The following is a 16,560-nucleotide window of genomic DNA, read 5'->3' on the forward strand; positions in this document are numbered from 1 at the left end:
AGTTTGTGCTTCGCATTATCGAATGTAATAAGCACCCCATGTCTGGAAAAAGGCCTAACAATTGCATCGGTGGCAAGAATGCATCTGTGGTAGGCTATCTCCTAGCCTACATATTATATTTTGAGAGATTTGCAGGCAGTGGTTAACTATATGTGCCTTTTTTTCCGAAAATAGGCTTGTGAAATGTGATGAACTATAAGACAATGGTCGACAATGCAGTGCTGCAAACAGATGCCATTTCCTGAGTTTCTGAACTCACCTCACTCCTCTTGGGGACAGGTCGACTTTTGTTAACTTTCTGAAACACAACTCAAAGGCAAAAAAAAAAAACTATTATATAGCTAAATGTCTCAAGAAACATTACGTTTACCTTTCTGAAGCCGTTAAGGTAGTAGAACAATTCATGCATGTCATTAGGCTACACTTAAGTGACAGACTCCTTTCAAACAGACTCGATCATTTCATTCCCTGAAATATTTATGTTATATAGCTTGTTCTGTTCATTTAGCGTGTTAACTACCACTTAACTACCCAAATACATACATTTTTTAGGACTAAACTTTATATCGGTGTCATTACAGCGTCTGTGATAGCATGGGCAGCGCCATTGAGGCTACAACCCATAGGAATTCCCATCCAGTTGGCTACTTTAAAAAAGGGCAGAAGCATGGTGGAAGCCCTCAATGGCGCTGCCCATGCTAAAACATCTTTTGGGCCACTAGAGGCCTCTATCATTCTCTATGGTCTGCACTGCAGAAGTCTGCACAAGAGACGTGTACATGCACGCTTTGGCTGTCCCTAATTTCTTGAACGATGTGATGTACAGTTCACAGACCAGAAATATTACTACCATAACCATTCCACAACAAAAAAGCTCAACTCAAATGCACTGTTGTTATTTGCATCATTTATTCCACACATACAGGTGTCTTGGAAAAATCAAATAACCTGAGGGACAAACAGCCGCTCAACATGTTTTAGCCAGTCAAATTAAAAAGACACAAAGACGAGATGACAAAGTGACCAAACGCATTGAGACAAAATGACAAATCAAAATGAGTCACAACCGTAAAAATTCAAACAATTACAAAGTACAACTCAGGAGAACATGAGACACTTTATCCAACCTTGTCCCACATGGAATTAGGTGACCGGATGGGACTAGAAGGCAAAAAGGGATGGAAGACAAATAAGAGAAAGTAACAGAGAAAAGAATACAAAAGGTAGCCCACTAGTACAAGTGAAAAGTAACAACAGTTGTGTTGGGTCAAGGAATATGACATGGGGAAACATGTAATAACAGACAAATTAGGGAGTGAGACATTCATTAAATAGCGGAACAATCAATAGAGATTTTTTTATTCTCCAATGTCTACCCTTTTAAATTAGGTTTCAGTAACACAGAATAGGTCATCATACAGAGAAAACATTGACAAAAGGAAAATACAGAACACCTTATTATAGCACACTAACTCAGAGTTAAAGTCATACACCCAAGCGCCACAAGTTGTTCAAGATTAATGCTTTAAAAAAAAAATCACCCTTCAATTAAAAGTTACAGCTTTTTTCCTATCAAAGCCTTCCCAGTGTATACCCATTTTAAAATTTAACTAGGACCTTTTCACACTTTACTAGTGGGTGCCAGTAAGTTGTCAAATGAGTAAATAGTTTTGCTCGACAGTAAAAATGACCTGTCAGCGTGAGAGCTGAAACTGATTTGTGCTGGACACATGGATGGAATGGAACTTGGCTCACTGGTCAAATGCTAGATGCTGAGAGGGATCGGCTAGGAAGAGCTGCAGTCAAATGAGTCAAGTTCTGTCTACTACACTTTATGTCCTGGTCTGGTTCCATCTGGTGTGAGACAACACCAATCTAGGTTTAGCTTTGCTGACTATTTATTTCGTGCAATAAACGAACAAGCAGCTAAAATAATTTAGAGGATTTTTTTAAGCCCTAAGGTGTATGAAATTCAACATTTTAATCTTTATCAGTCAATACATTTTTATGAAATCCTGCCACGTCATTTTGGACATGCAATGGAAATAATGTCTGATTTTATACATTTATTTTTGTTATCATTCCCATTCATGTCAAACCAAATAAATCATAAAATGTACACTTTATCCACATCATCAATAGCCCTAAATTGTGGTAAAGAACAGAAGATGGTGGCAAAAGTAATGATCCATAGGTTTCCTTTATTTCCTTTTTTTATTTTTAGAATGTCAGATATTTGAATCAGCACAAGTAGGGGCACCCAGGAGTAACGGGGAACCCATGGGTAGCTGGGGTGTGACCACAACCCCACCAGTGGCCGTGAACCCGTTGGGAACAGCATGCAGAGCAGCGTGGCACCAGAGTCACTCCAGACGGCACCAGAGTCACTCCAGGCGGCACCAGACCTCGGGGCCTGAGGACCAGAACCACAGGCTGCTGAACCTGAGCCAGGCTCTCTGACACCAGGTGGCATCTAGCAACAGGGCCACCTGCAAACTAACTGCTTCACTGACTGACTGACTGACTCACTGACACACACAGCATCGGAGGGAAACAGGAGTGGAGGTTGTGAAAGGAAAGAGAGATTGAGAGAAAGAAAGAGGGGACAATGGCGGGTTGGATAAGAGAGAAAAGAATCCCAGGGGAATGTACTGTGTGAGTGAGTGATTCTCGCTCAAAAAGGTAAGACTTGAGTGTGCACTTCAGTGTGTTAACAAATGTGCGTTTATAAATGGTGTGTCCAGTATGATGTGCGTTGGTTGGATTTTTTTGGAATGTATTATGTGCATATGATGATGATATGTGAAATTAAGTGTTACTGTGTATGTATGTATGGGGAGGGGGCAGTGCTCATGGCTGTTTCCAGTGGGAGAATGGCAGGTCAGAGGTGAGAAGTCAGTGTCTAAGGGTCACAGTGGGGTTGAGGCGAGGTCAGATTCGGGGCAACTGCTTCTCAATGAATTCCTTCACTGCTGCCATCTCCTGCAAAATCAAAATAAAGAGGCTTATAAGAAACCGAACACCATGAATACTTCCAAACCGATACTCATAGAAAACCATTAGCACACATAGAACAACATTGATACTCATAGAAAACCATTAGCACACATAGAACAACATTGATACTCATAGAAAACCATTAGCACACATAGAACAACATTGATACTCATAGAAAACCATTAGCACACATAGAACATCGATACTCATAGAAAACCATTAGCACACATAGAACATCGATACTCATGCACGTTACAACCAACATCCCCTTTTACCTGAGGACAGGAGCTGTGCACGAGTCCCGGGTAGGTCCGGAAGGTAATTTTCTGAGGGTTGACGATGACCTTGAGCTTCTCGGCCGTCATGGCCCCAAACTGCACTGGGATCATGGGGTCCATCTCCCCATGACACTGCAGTATGGGCATGTCTCTGTTCCCACTGGCGCTCGCCGCCTAATGGGAACAACAGACCATTACATCCAATTAATACAATGCAAAAGGTGAAGACCAAGACCAGGTTCTAACACCAAAATCACATATCCAGTTCATTCATATCTACACAGCAAAATCATCAAGACCAACGGAGAGTACATTTTCCAGTTTGGAATCCAGCCCAGTAATAAAAGAAACAGCTCTGTGGAATGTTCAGGGGCCAGAGAGTACCGTGCATTTTGGACAAACAAGTAAGCTGTGTAACTGTACCTGTGGGAAACTCTTGTGAAGCGGTAACCAGCAACTGAGAGCGACCACGCCCGCCAATTGCTGCTGACAGGTGAGAGCGGTATACAAGGACAGAGCCCCACCCTGGGAGACGGAACAATAGAGGGAAATAGGGGTAGAATGTGTTTAGACCTATAATGTTCACATGGTTAACACAGTTTAAACAGCAATGTTGAGAAGAAAAAAAAAATCACTGATAATCAGGAACTCCAAAAAAAGAGGACTTAATTTGCACAACACCTCCGTAGCGATTCACATTGACGCTTACCTGAGAGAACCCTCCAAGCAGCACACGATTGGCGGGTATCCCATTCTTTGCCTCATGGTCGATTATGGCCTTGACTGTGGAAAAGAATGAAAACGGAAATTGAACATATACAGTATATAGTCGGGGTGATAATGTCTAGTAATGATGCACACTGTGCTTTCGCTAACATGGTTGTGTGAATAGAGATTGGTATGATATCTATATGCATCTACAATGATATATATATAGATATATATATATATAGTACTGGTGTCACACTGAATGACTTACTGTTCTCCGCTGCCCTCTTGATGCCAGCCTCGTCCTCTGGAGAATCTGGGCTGAGACCCATCAGGTCAAACCTACAGATCCATGGTCAGTCAATTGAATACACATCTCATACAGTGAACTCCAAAAGTACTGGCACAGTGAAATGTTTTGTTGTTTTGGCTCTGTACTCAAGCACTTTGGGTTTGAAATGATTCAATGTCGATGAGGTTAAAGTGCAGACCATATCAGATGAACCGTTTAGAAATTATAGCACTTTTTGTACATTTTAGGGGACCAAAAGCTCAAATTCCCTGAGATTAAAGCTGACAGTCTACACTTCAACCGTCAATATGTCACTGGCCCAATACTTTTGGAGCTTACTGTATATCTTATGTGCCCCTGGTATCCAGATAGTGTGTGAATCCGTCTTTGAAGGAATTCCTCGTTCGACAAATCTTTTACCCAAAGGAAATCTCTTTTCCACTGAAGTGTAGGTTAGAGTCAAGCCATTGGCCAATGACATATTTTTCAGATCAGTGCAAACATATAACTCACCATGAGGGCATGGTCATCTTCATATTGAGAGTGACGGGGATTCTGGGACTGCGGACAAACAAGCGAATCAATGTGAGTACACATGGGTGGAGGAATACAAAGTGGTTGTATAGAAAGATCAGAGATGAGACACTACCAAATAGAAGATTCAACTCTCTGATTACATCCTACTCTGGAAATTGAGACAGAGGCACTTAAGCAAAGAAATAAACTTGTTAGAAAATCATACAGACTTACGCGTGGGGGCAGATATACTTTACATGTGGCAGTCGGATAGCCGTCATGGCATCTGCCCAGCTATGCCTGACAACATGAAGAAAAAGAGCAAGTCAGAGAGAGAACGTTGTACTCTATACAGATTAGGCTAGAAGACAGAACGATTTATACAGAGTATAAAGGCGCCCTCATACTAGGTTCACTTTCCTCATAGCAGAACTTGGCTAGGCGAAGTGAACATCTGTGCCTCGCATACTCCCTTAAAAGACTGTCGCTTGAAAAACTATTTTAAAAAAAGCAATTTTTACCGTTTGTCCCTCTTGAGATGCCGTAAAAACAACAGTCAGTATACACCAATGACCGTATATATGAAGGTGCACACTTCCTCAAAATAGTCTGAATTAATCTAAGATAAATCATGAAAACTGTAATAAATTGACGTTTTTGATGAGGATGTCTTAGTCGCGCAATTTTACATCTAACTAACATGTTTGGTGCAGTATTTCTCAAGTGAAAACATTTGCATGAAACTAGTCGTCTCTCGCTGAATGACAAGAAACACTTTAATTGAAGAATCCCGTCCATAGTACCTAATCCTACTAGGAGTAGTACTGTTGATCAATCCCTGACAAAGGGGCGCAGACTTCGGCTACCGAACTTCGACTTGCCTCAAGAAGAAAAAAAAAGATGTGTGCATGAACATCCGGAAAAAAACCTGCCGAACACCAAAACGTCTCAAAATGTTGTTTTAATACATGCAAACTGTTGACTGGGAAGCATGCAACGGGCTTCAGACAGAAAACTCACCCTGAGTCACCCAAACCATGAAGGAAGATCACCTGTGGTAGAATAGGGGAGATTGGTTAATGGTGCATTACGAACCTCAGAGAACATCAATGAGCATGCCAGTTTACTGGCTACTGCACTGTATTTGCATATGAACACCATGAACAAGTGAATCAGGCCCAACAACAACAACGGGCAAATTCCTACTCAGTTGATATTACTGCTTGCCAACTCTAAATAATAGTATTTAATCAGAGGCAGCATAAGAGAAAGAAAATGAATTTTGCGAGCCAGATAGAACATACCAAAAAATCTGTAAAAATCAAATATGAGCATTCACAAATGAATTCAATTGAGTTGGTTTTGACCTTACAAGTGCTTAACAGACCCAAATAACTTTGGTGTAATCAGTTTGTTATGCCTTCCAGCGGCAATATTTTAACATAGCACAGTTCTGATAGGGCTGTGCAACCACACCAAATAATCTCTCACAGGGCACAGACGGCAGTTCAACGTTATGTTATTTACATTTGGTTGAATTGTTAACTAACGCGAATTCAAATCAAATCAAATTTTATTTGTCACATACACATGGTTAGCAGATGTTAATGCGAGTGTAGCGAAATGCTTGTGCTTCTAGTTCCGACCATGCAGTAATATCTAACAATTTCACAACTACCTTATACACACACAAGTGTAAAAGAATGAATAAGAATATGTACATAAAAATATGACTGAGCGATGGCCGAACGGCATAGGCAAGATGGTATAGAGTACAGTATATACATATGAGATGAGTAATGTAGGGTATGTAAACATTATATAAAGTGGCATTGTTTAAAGTGGCTAGTGATACATGTATTACATCAATTTTTCATTATTAAAGTAGCTAGATATGAGTTGGTATGTTGGCAGCAGCCACTCAATGTTAATGATGGCTGTTTAACAGTCTGATGGCCTTGAGATAGAAGCTGTTTTTCAGTCTCTCGGACCCCTCTTTGATGCACCTGTACTGACCTCGCCTTCTGGATGATAGCGGGGTGAACAGGCAGTGGCTCGGGTGGTTGTTGTCCTTGATGATCTTTTTGGCCTTCCTGTGACATCGGGTGGTGTAGGTGTCCTGGAGGGCAGGTAGTTTGCCCCCGGTGATGCGTTGTGCAGACCTCACTACCCTCTGTCTGGAGAGCCTTACGGTTGTGGGCGGAGCATTTGCCGTACCAGGCGGTGATACAGCCCGACAGGATGCTCTCGATTGTGCATCTGTAAAAGTTTGTGAGTGTTTTTGGTGACAAGCCGAATTTCTTCAGGCTCCTGAGGTTGAAGAGGCACTGCTGCGCCTTCTTCACCACGCTGTCTGTGTGGGTGGGCCATTTCAGTTTGTCCGTGATGTGTACGCCGAGGAACTTAAAACTTTACACCTTCTCCACTACTGTCCCGTCGATGTGGATAGGGGGGTGCTCCCCTTGCTGTTTCCTGAAGTCCACGGTCATCTCCTATGTTTTGTTGACGTTGAGTGAGTGGTTATTTTCCTGACACCACACTTCGAGGGCCTTCACCTCCTCCCTGTAGGCCGTCTCGTCGTTGTTGGTAATCAAGCCTACCACTGTAGTGTCGTCTGCAAACTTGATGATTGAGTTGGAGACGTACATGGCCACGCAGTCATGGGTGAACATACCTACACGTACGCTACGGTCACAAGACGCAGGCCTCCTAATTGTCCCTAGAATTTCTAAGCAAACGGCTGGAGGTAGGGCTTTCTCCTATAGAGCTCCATTTTTATGGAATAGTCTGCCTACCCATGTGAGAGACGCAGACTCAGTCTCAACCTTTAAGTCTTTACTGAAGACTTATCTCTTCAGTAGGTCCTATGATTAAGTGTAGTCTGGCCCAGGAGTGTGAAGGTGAATGGAAAGGCTGGAGCAACGAACCGCCCTTGCTGTCTCTGCCTTGCCGGTTCCCCTCTTTCCACTGGGATTCTCTGCCTCTAACCCTATTACAGGGGCTGAGTCACTGACTTACTTGTGTTCTTCCATGCCGTCCATGGGAGGGGTGCGTCACTTGAGTGGGTTGAGTCACTGACGTGGTCTTCCTGTCTGGGTTGGCGCCCCCCCCCTTGGGTTGTGCCATGGCGGAGATTTTTGTGGGCTATACTCGGCCTTGTCTTCGGACGGTAAGTTGGTGGTTGTAGACATCCCTCTAGTGGTGTGGGGGCTGTGCTTTGGCAAAGTGGGTGGGGTTATATCCTGCCTGTTTGGCCGTGTCCGGGGGTATCATCGGATGGGGCCACAGTGTCTTCTGATCCCTCCTGTCTCAGCCTCCAGTATTTATGCTGCAGTAGTTTATGTGCCGGGGGGCTAGGGTCAGTCTGTTTCATCTGGAGTATTCTCTTGTCTTATCCGGTGTCCTGTGTGAATTTAAATATGCTCTCTCTAATTCTCTCTTTCTCTCGGAGGACCTGAGCCCTAGGACCATGCCTCGGGACTACCTGGCATGATGACTCCTTGCTGTCCCCAGTCCACCTGGCCATGCTGCTGCTCCAGTTTCAACTGTTCTGCCTGCGGCTACGGAACCCTGACCTGTTCACCGGACGTGCTTGTTGCACCCTCGACAACTACAATGATTATTATTATTTGACCATGCTGGTCATTTATGAACATTTTAACATCTTGACCATGTTCTGTTATAATATCCACCCGGCACAGCCCTTCGTATATCAGCTGAAATCTCAAAGTGCTGTACAGAAACCCAGCCTAAAACCCCAAACAGCAAGCAATGCATGTGAAAGAAGCACGGTGGCTAGGAAAAACTCCCTAGGAAAAACTCCCTAGAAAGGCCAAAAACCTAGGAAGAAACCTAGAGAGGAACCAGGCTATGAGGGGTGGCCAGTCCTCTTCTGGCTGTGCCGGGTGGATATTATAACAGAACATGGTCAAGATGTTAAAATGTTCATAAATGACCAGCATGGTCAAATAATAATAATCATTGTAGTTGTCGAGGGTGCAGATTAGCCTTGTTAAAATCCCCAGCTACAATAAATGCAGCCTCAGGATATGTGGTTTCCAGTTTACATAGAGTCAAATTAAGTTCTTTCTGGGCCATTGATGTGTCTGATTGGGGCGGGATATACACGACTGTGATTATGATCGAAGAGAATTCTCTTGGTAGATAATGTGGTCGGCATTTGATTGTAAGGAATTCTCGGTCAGGTGAACAAAAGGACTTGAGTTCCTGTATGTTGTTATGATCATACCACGTCTCGTTAATCATAAGGCATACACCCCCGCCCTTCTTCTTACCAGAGAAATGTTTGTTTCTGTTGGCGCGATGCGTGAAGAAGCCAGGTGGCTGTACCGACTCTGATGACGTATCCCGAGTGAGCCATGTTTCCGTAAAACAAAGAACGTTACAATCTCTGATGTCTCTCTGGAAGGAAACCCTTGCTCGGATTTCGTCTATCTTGTTGTCAAGAGACTGGACAATGGCGAGTTGTATGCTCGGGAGCAGTGCACGAAAGTTGGGTGAAAAAAGACTAAATTACCTTACGTTGAGGACTTGTTGCAAATCCAATCAGTTTTCCCACATTGATTCAACATCAACACATTGATTATTTTTGTTGAAATCACATGGGAAAAAAACGTTGATTAAAGCACTTTTTGCCCAGTGGGTTCACAGTAGGGCCGGGACGATACCAGTATCACAATACTTGTTGCTGTAAACTAGGGGTGGGACGATCCTAGTATTGCAGAATTTTTTTCCATGGCAGAAATGTTTTAACCAAAGTATTTAGTCCTTTAAAAACCTGCTGTAGATAAAATAGTGTTCTTTGCATTGGAAAATAAATACTTGTCAGTATCTTGGCAAGCAAACAAAACACGAAGCAGATTTAACTTCTTTAGGAAAAAGTCCTAATTTAAGAGAAACATCTGTCATCATTTATTTATTTTCCAATTCAAAGAACACAATATTTTACATAAAGCAGGTTTTTAAAGGACTAAAGACTTTGGTTTTACATTTTTGCCATGGAAAAAAATACTGCAATACTAGTATCGTCCCAGCCCTAGTTTACAGCGCCTCTGAACTACAAATTAGGTTTAGCATGGCAACTCTTGCACTTCCTTTGATACTTTGCAACAAGTGGGCAAATTTGCTGATGGATGCCATAAGTTACACTATGGTGTTGGTGTGGTCTCTCACCGCAGCGGTCTCCTTCTCTGTCCCGGACACCGTCACAGCCTCGGCAAGCAGCGGCAGAGACATGTTGTTGCCACACATACACTGTAAGGGGTGCTAGAGAGAGGATGGGGGAAAAGGGCATATCAATGACGTTGGCTGGTTATCAACGCAGCTATTCAGCATAGGGACAGACATGATGACAAAAGAACTGAACCTCCCACAGATTATGGCTGCTTTGAACCAAAGAGACAGGCTGAATACTGAGAAGAATCTCTTCAGTCAGCAAGTTTCGAAACTCATCAACTAAATGTACTCTTCCTAACTGTATTTATGTAATTAACCAAGATGCCAATAGGCTAGGACTGATGCCACTGCCTATCCACTGATAATGGATATCGGCTAGCTAGAGCATATTGTTTTCAAAATCAACTTTTAATACCCTCGTAGTCAGGTTGAGCGACATATGACAACAAAAAGATGAGGCAAGCAAGAGAGAAAGAAACAATGAGAGGAGAAAATGAAAGGAAAAGTAAGGAGGTTAATGTATAAACCTTCAAGGAGATCATACACCGAGTTAGTTACAATTCCACCCACCTAATGACCGGCAGTTAGTGAAAGCAAAGGGAGAGACAGAAAAAGAGCCAAATCAGGGGAATGATAATGACAGGCTCAATAGGGAGAAAGAACAGGGCCGTGCATCACACATCACAATAACTTTCTGAACTGCAGTGACACGCATGCTCATTGTGCCTTTGCCTCATTTCCTTGTGACTGTGTCAGCTATTGCATGCTTTAATAGACCAAGTTATATGATTCCCCCAGGCAGGTAGGCCTACAGCACTCTGTTCTTGCTATCCAGAATCCTTGGGACATCCCTACCCAATTGAAGTTGACATTTAAAACGGTTAAGGTTAGGTATACGTTATGGTTACGGTAGGGACGTACCAAGGACCCCAGATAGCATAACCCGATATGATGTGCTCCCTAGATAGTAGGCCTGTTCTGAAGCAATTGGATAGTAGCATCTAGCATCAATGACACAGATGAGGCTTTGTTCCAGCATGCCAGTGTAGTCCTTAGACTTCATACCATCACTTAATGTTAGGCAGCCTATAATTGTGTTTGCAATGCAAACATCCTCAGTCCCTTCAGAGATGACAGAAAGACCACAAATAGCTAATCGGATGGAAATGCACTGATTTCACAGTCACCTCTCTCTCCCTCTGCGCAAGGCTTCTGCTGGTGATACAAACAATGCCGCCCATGCACGGCTACACCATCACGAGTTCCCATCTGACTTGCATTAAACTGGCTGGGACAAACTAAACGTTGACTGGTTCAGTGTTTGGCGTAAGAAGATGTCCCCCTTGGCTCTTTATTCACTTGCATTTACAGCAGCTAATGGCTCGATTTCCTCAGTAGTCAAGAGCAATAATTACTGGGATAAAGGCCCTGTAAGGTTTACCCGGTGCGTAAATTCTAGCCACCTGGCAAGTATCAAGTCATATGCGGCAGTCATTATAGCCATCTTTCACCAGCAACACCTGGGGTGTATTCATTCCGCCGATTATGTTGCAAAACGTTTCATAAACGGTACAGGGAGGGACCTACCTGAATTTTTCCAGTAGAAAATCTAGTTTTAGTTGCAAAACGGAACTGTTTGGACTAATTACACCGCTAATTTTAAAAGCCAGCTTGGTTATGCAGGCTAGCTAGCTGGTGTGGCTACTTGCAACGTAAGTCAGTTATCTTTTTATATTACTTTATTTCGATAATTTGAAGTAGACATATGTGGCTATACATAGACAACCTGCGATTCAGGGTACGGCTATTTCGTTCATTTGCTAGCTAAAGGATAGGAAGGGGGTGGGGATAAAGAAACAATGGGGCTGAGAAGCAGCTTAGCTCACTAACCCAGTCGTTGAGCGACCCGGTGGGAGAATTCGGGAGAGGATTAGTGCAAAGCCACTAGCTAGATTGTTTCAAACATGGAAAAGCTAGTTAGCTACATCCAAGTAGCCAGTTTAATCCTGTTTAGCTGGCTATAAATCATCACAATGACTAGTTTAGAAAGCTAACCACACAGCAGCAATCTGTATTGTCTCAGTACACTGCCTTCCGCTGCCATTCGAGCTTGGTTCGATTGACATGTGGCCTAAATTCGACCAGGTATTTGAATACATCACTTCCCCATGCCCTTGAACCCCAGTGGTAACCAAAGGCCCATGTGGGTTCGGTACGGACGGGGTAAATGAGTATTGTAAAACCGCGGCCCGCTAATACAAATTCATACACTCACCACTTGCTGTCCAAGAATATCAACAGAACTTCCGCTACTGGTGTAGAGGGGCGGGGATTCTTCGTAGTGATGTCATGATGACGTCCCCAACCTCTCTCGAGCTCGCGCTTACCGTACACCCCCCCATCAATTGATAGTTACTTTGATAGGCAATACATTCTAGTCCAATTTACAATAAACAAATATATTATACCAAATTCAAAAAGCATCCTTTTACACAAATAACAATACTGTCCTTTATTAATCCAAAATCTACATTTCGATTCAATTTTATACTCATTAGAAATATATATTATGTAACACATCTTTATTCTTCAAATAATTACATTACACACAACAGCAGAGAACATTTACTATTTCTCAGCCTACGCATACAGCAAATTCCCAACTCCAATATGTCGCACCAAGCCATCACGTTCAGCCACTGGCGGTCACAGACTGCAATGTGACACTACATTAATAATGCAATGAAATCATCAGTTAAATAGCTTTTGTGTTTGGCGGGTGTCAAAGAAAGCTGTGTGGTATAGTACGCAACTCACCCCTAAAGTAAATGTGTGTATGTGGGTCTAATCTAATCAAATGAAAACCTTATGCTGATCTACTTTGGTTGTGTCAAAATGTCTACATAGTCACATTATTGCCATGCCATTCAGAACTTGAATGAAAAAATGTTAGTGAGCTCCCACTGCAGGGGACTTGAGTCATTCCAGTTTTGCTGAGACAAGTTGTCATATTACAACAAACCACTAGGTGGGAGACAGTGTCCAGATATAGTTTTAGATAAAAGCACCGTGATGCTTTATAACAGGGTTACCAGCAACTGACATTAAATGTATTCATTTACCAAACTAAAACTTACTTCTTTCAGCCTCCACTCGGTGGTACAATAAGTGTAACTGAGAAAATCCAGATTAGACACTGATGTTCAGTATTAGGCATACCTGACCTCCAATGAGAAAGTTCACCCACCAGGCCTAAGTATCCATCACACTTCCTTTTGACCCATCTCTGTCAATGCAACTATCCCACCCCTCCTTTCTCTCAGGAGATCACATTTGTTTGTGGGATGATGCTGTCGACTTTATGGTCTGCGGGGTTAGCGGATGCCTCGTAGTTGCAGATGGTCACTTCATGTCTATGAGCCTGGGAGGAAGAGAGCAAAACAGATGAGACAGAGGTGAGGTGTTTTGCCATTTAAAAAAAATGGACAACATATAACAGTCAAAGTAAAGTCTGATACATAAGTGAAACAATTGTGGAAATCCTTAGAGCAATAAGAAAAATAAACTCAGCTGAGGCATACACTGTCAGAGCTGTATAAGATAATTTACTGAACGTTGGTCTCATGTTTGTTCTCACCTGGGAGTACTCCCCTCTCAGACCCGTGTGGACTCTGTCCCAAAGTTCCGTGTTATGTGAACTGACAAGTGATTAACGTTGGAAAAACGGGCAATCCTGGAAAGAATGTCAATTTAGGGTTGATTCGTTTGGTGTGTTTTAGGTTTGGTGGTTGCTTAGGCATAGTTCACCGAAATTGTATAATAAAAAATTAAAAAATGGTTTGTTATTTTGTCTCAGAAATAGTCTACGGGTGAGCAATGACCACAAACCCCATTGTTTTCTGGGAAAACAATACTACTTTTAGTGTGTGTGCGCACTTCTTTTGCTCTTACCTAGTTGTGTATTCCAGCTGAGCCAGTGGATCTCTACTGAGACGGAAGACTTGTTCAGGTTCTCTGCATGTGTCATATGTTCTTGTATCTACAGGGACAATGCAAAAACAACACATAGTTAGTTATCAAAACCACACACGCTGACAATAAATAAAATGCAGCTCCATGCCGATGTAGCAGAAGCGATCTAATTTCTCACTAGCCGTCTTGATCTCACGGGGTGAATAATGAGTCAAATGTCACTCACGGAGCAATAAGCTAGCTACAATACTTACTCTTTCAGTTTGCACAGCTGGCTCAGAGCTGGGGGGTGTATTAACTATGAACCAAACGAAAGCAAACAGAATTAAACGTGGAAGGACCTACCTGAATTTGTCCAATAGAAACTTGTTGTAAAACATTTCCCATTGTAACCCCTTTCGCACAAATGAATACACACCGGTTGACTTTGGTGAGTAATAACCATCAAATCTCAAAGAGTTGATACATGCTACACTGGCTCAAGGTGTTTCTGAAAGGCAGAAACAATACTCACAGTCTCATTTCAGCAGGGTGCGATTCATCGTCTTCCCTGGCGACACTTCCGGTGAACCTGAGAAAAACTTGATTTGTGAAAGATAACGCATAAACACAATATGATGAAACAAGTTTGAAGTTAAAATGACAGGATAAAGGGTGAGAAGGTGGTTGAAGGGGGGGGGTTCTTACAGGATGTTGAACAGGAGCTCTTCATCAGCATCACTCAACAAACTGCAGAAGATAGGGAGCATTTCAAGATAATTAATACAAGAGAATTAATTCATTAGTATCACATAACAGTTATGAGAAAGTTAACCAACAGTGGCCTTTCATCACATTAGAACGGTTCTAAGAAATTGGCCTTAAATGAAAGAAGAGGACATTTGACTTCACCAATGGAAGAGGTCCAGATCAGCTTTATTAAGGAAAGGCTCATTGACACTAAAATGTTCCACCACCTGTGTACATATTTCGTTCAGTGTACAAAATAAGTAAACATGGGTGTTCATTTTTTTCAATGTTTGATTTAACGCAGAGCCACGTAATTTCAGTGAAGGATTCAGGGATTCTACACCAAAATGGTTCATTTAAGATGATGTACTATACGTTCAATGAGTCGATAACATTACCTTCTCCCTGTCTGTCCGTTGATCCCATGGTTTAAATACGAGTTTCCCATCGCCTTCTCTTGCTTCGTTGAGGAACTGCAGTTTCTCGATGTCAATGTGCTGATACAGTGCATACTCCAGGCCCCGTTCCGCTGGCTCGTGCTCGTCTTCACAGCAGCCGTGACTGTGCCCACCGTGACCGTGGCCGCGCCCAGACATCGCAGGTACTAACTATATATCGCACTTTAGGGAAATGTAAGTCCTATCTAGTGATGACTGTCTAACTAGCTAAGTTATTTGTTTCACTTTTCCACAACATTCTGGAGAGGAAACATTTTAAAATGACACTTACGTTAATAGCCAATCAAGATGGACGTACAGACGCACAACGTCAAAGTGCTCTCTGATTGGCCTGGCCAACACCAATGAACAAGCACAAGGTTTCACTAGATTTTTGACCAATGAGTTATAAATAATTTATATATACACTAGAATTACTAATTGATTGGGGACGCCGTGTTGAAGCCACCGTTCCTCCATCTTGGCACTACCCCAACATCGTAAAAGAGTTTGGAAGCTTTAGAAATGCATTTAATGTCAATCAACATTCCTTTTTGCGACGTTTATTCTATTAGACACCTCAATGCAGGGACTTCAAACTCATTCCATGGAGGGCCAAGTGTATGCTGGTTTTCGTTATTTTCCGTTAATTTGTGTCGAATTAAGACCTAGACAACTAGGTGAGGAGAGTTCCTACTCCCCTCAATCAAGTACAAGGAAGCAGCGAAAATCCGCAGACACTCGGCCCTCAATGGAATGAGTTTGACACGTGCCTTAATGCATACTTTTAAAACATGAGTAAACATAAAAAATATAAAATTCTTTAAAGTATAACTTTTAGAGATCACTAATGTTACCGTCCCCACTACAACAAAACATTTAATTGAAATACCTTTGAATTCTATTAATTCCTGTGGAGAACTGCTCCTACTGGTGTGGGTTCAAAGCCTCTCAATAGCCAATACATAGCATCTGCAATCCAGGGTTTGTATACATAATTGTTTTATGCGCAGTCAGATTGCACAGCCACAAAGTCAAAATTGGCTACATAAATTAGGTTTTTGGTCTTGATTTAAGGTCAGGGTTAGGCATAAGGTTAGCAGTGTGGTTAAAGTTAGGTTTAAAATCAAATTTTAAAGATAAATTGTAAAAATGGGCAGGGTTTATGACTTCGTGGGTATACAAAGTAGTGGCAACCCAAGCACACAAACCTGTAAAACCAATAACTGAGCTTAGATCAGTGTCTAGTGGAAAGCTACTCCCATTTGTTTTGCACCCAGCATCCATTGCATATTTCTTTCAGTAGTCATTATTACAGTGATACAATATAAAGCTGAACAATGACATTCTCTGTTCTCAGTGTGGGGCATACAGAATGTACCCTATTACAGCAACTTATTCAGTGCACTATGGCTTGGTTCCATTGCTAGATTTG

General features: G+C 42.3%; 1 protein-coding gene and 1 pseudogene across 1 annotated transcript; both read right to left on the reverse strand.

The window, feature by feature from the left end:
• Positions 1 to 887: 887 nt before the first annotated feature.
• Positions 888 to 12,342, reverse strand: LOC115175955 (acyl-protein thioesterase 2-like). The gene is made up of 10 exons (XM_029735639.1): positions 12,263 to 12,342; positions 9,985 to 10,077; positions 5,812 to 5,843; positions 5,026 to 5,091; positions 4,789 to 4,836; positions 4,255 to 4,325; positions 3,985 to 4,058; positions 3,699 to 3,800; positions 3,273 to 3,449; positions 888 to 2,982 (listed from the first exon to the last, which is right to left on the reverse strand). Exons 2-10 carry the CDS (start codon positions 10,060 to 10,062, stop codon positions 2,932 to 2,934), a joined length of 699 nt encoding a protein of 232 aa, XP_029591499.1. The 5' UTR covers positions 10,063 to 10,077; positions 12,263 to 12,342; the 3' UTR covers positions 888 to 2,931.
• Positions 12,343 to 12,484: 142 nt separating this feature from the next.
• On the reverse strand, positions 12,485 to 15,397 carry LOC115175956 (PITH domain-containing protein 1-like; annotated as a pseudogene).
• Positions 15,398 to 16,560: the final 1,163 nt, after the last annotated feature.

The sequence above is a fragment of the Salmo trutta genome, chromosome 36 (assembly GCF_901001165.1).
Source record: "Salmo trutta chromosome 36, fSalTru1.1, whole genome shotgun sequence".
Lineage (NCBI taxonomy): Eukaryota > Metazoa > Chordata > Actinopteri > Salmoniformes > Salmonidae > Salmo > Salmo trutta.

What these genes read in the sequence shown, in the direction of transcription:
- LOC115175955 (XM_029735639.1), bottom strand. Translation starts at nt 10,062, where the DNA reads ATGTGTGGCAACAACATGTCTCTGCCGCTGCTTGCCGAGGCTGTGACG. An exon ending in CATGGTTTGGGTGACTCAGG is followed by an intron (nt 5,092 to 5,811) that starts GTGAGTTTTCTG and finishes TCATGTTGTCAG; the next exon opens with GCATAGCTGGGCAGATGCCA. An exon ending in TTCACAAGAGTTTCCCACAG is followed by an intron (nt 3,450 to 3,698) that starts GTACAGTTACAC and finishes TGTTCCCATTAG; the next exon opens with GCGGCGAGCGCCAGTGGGAA.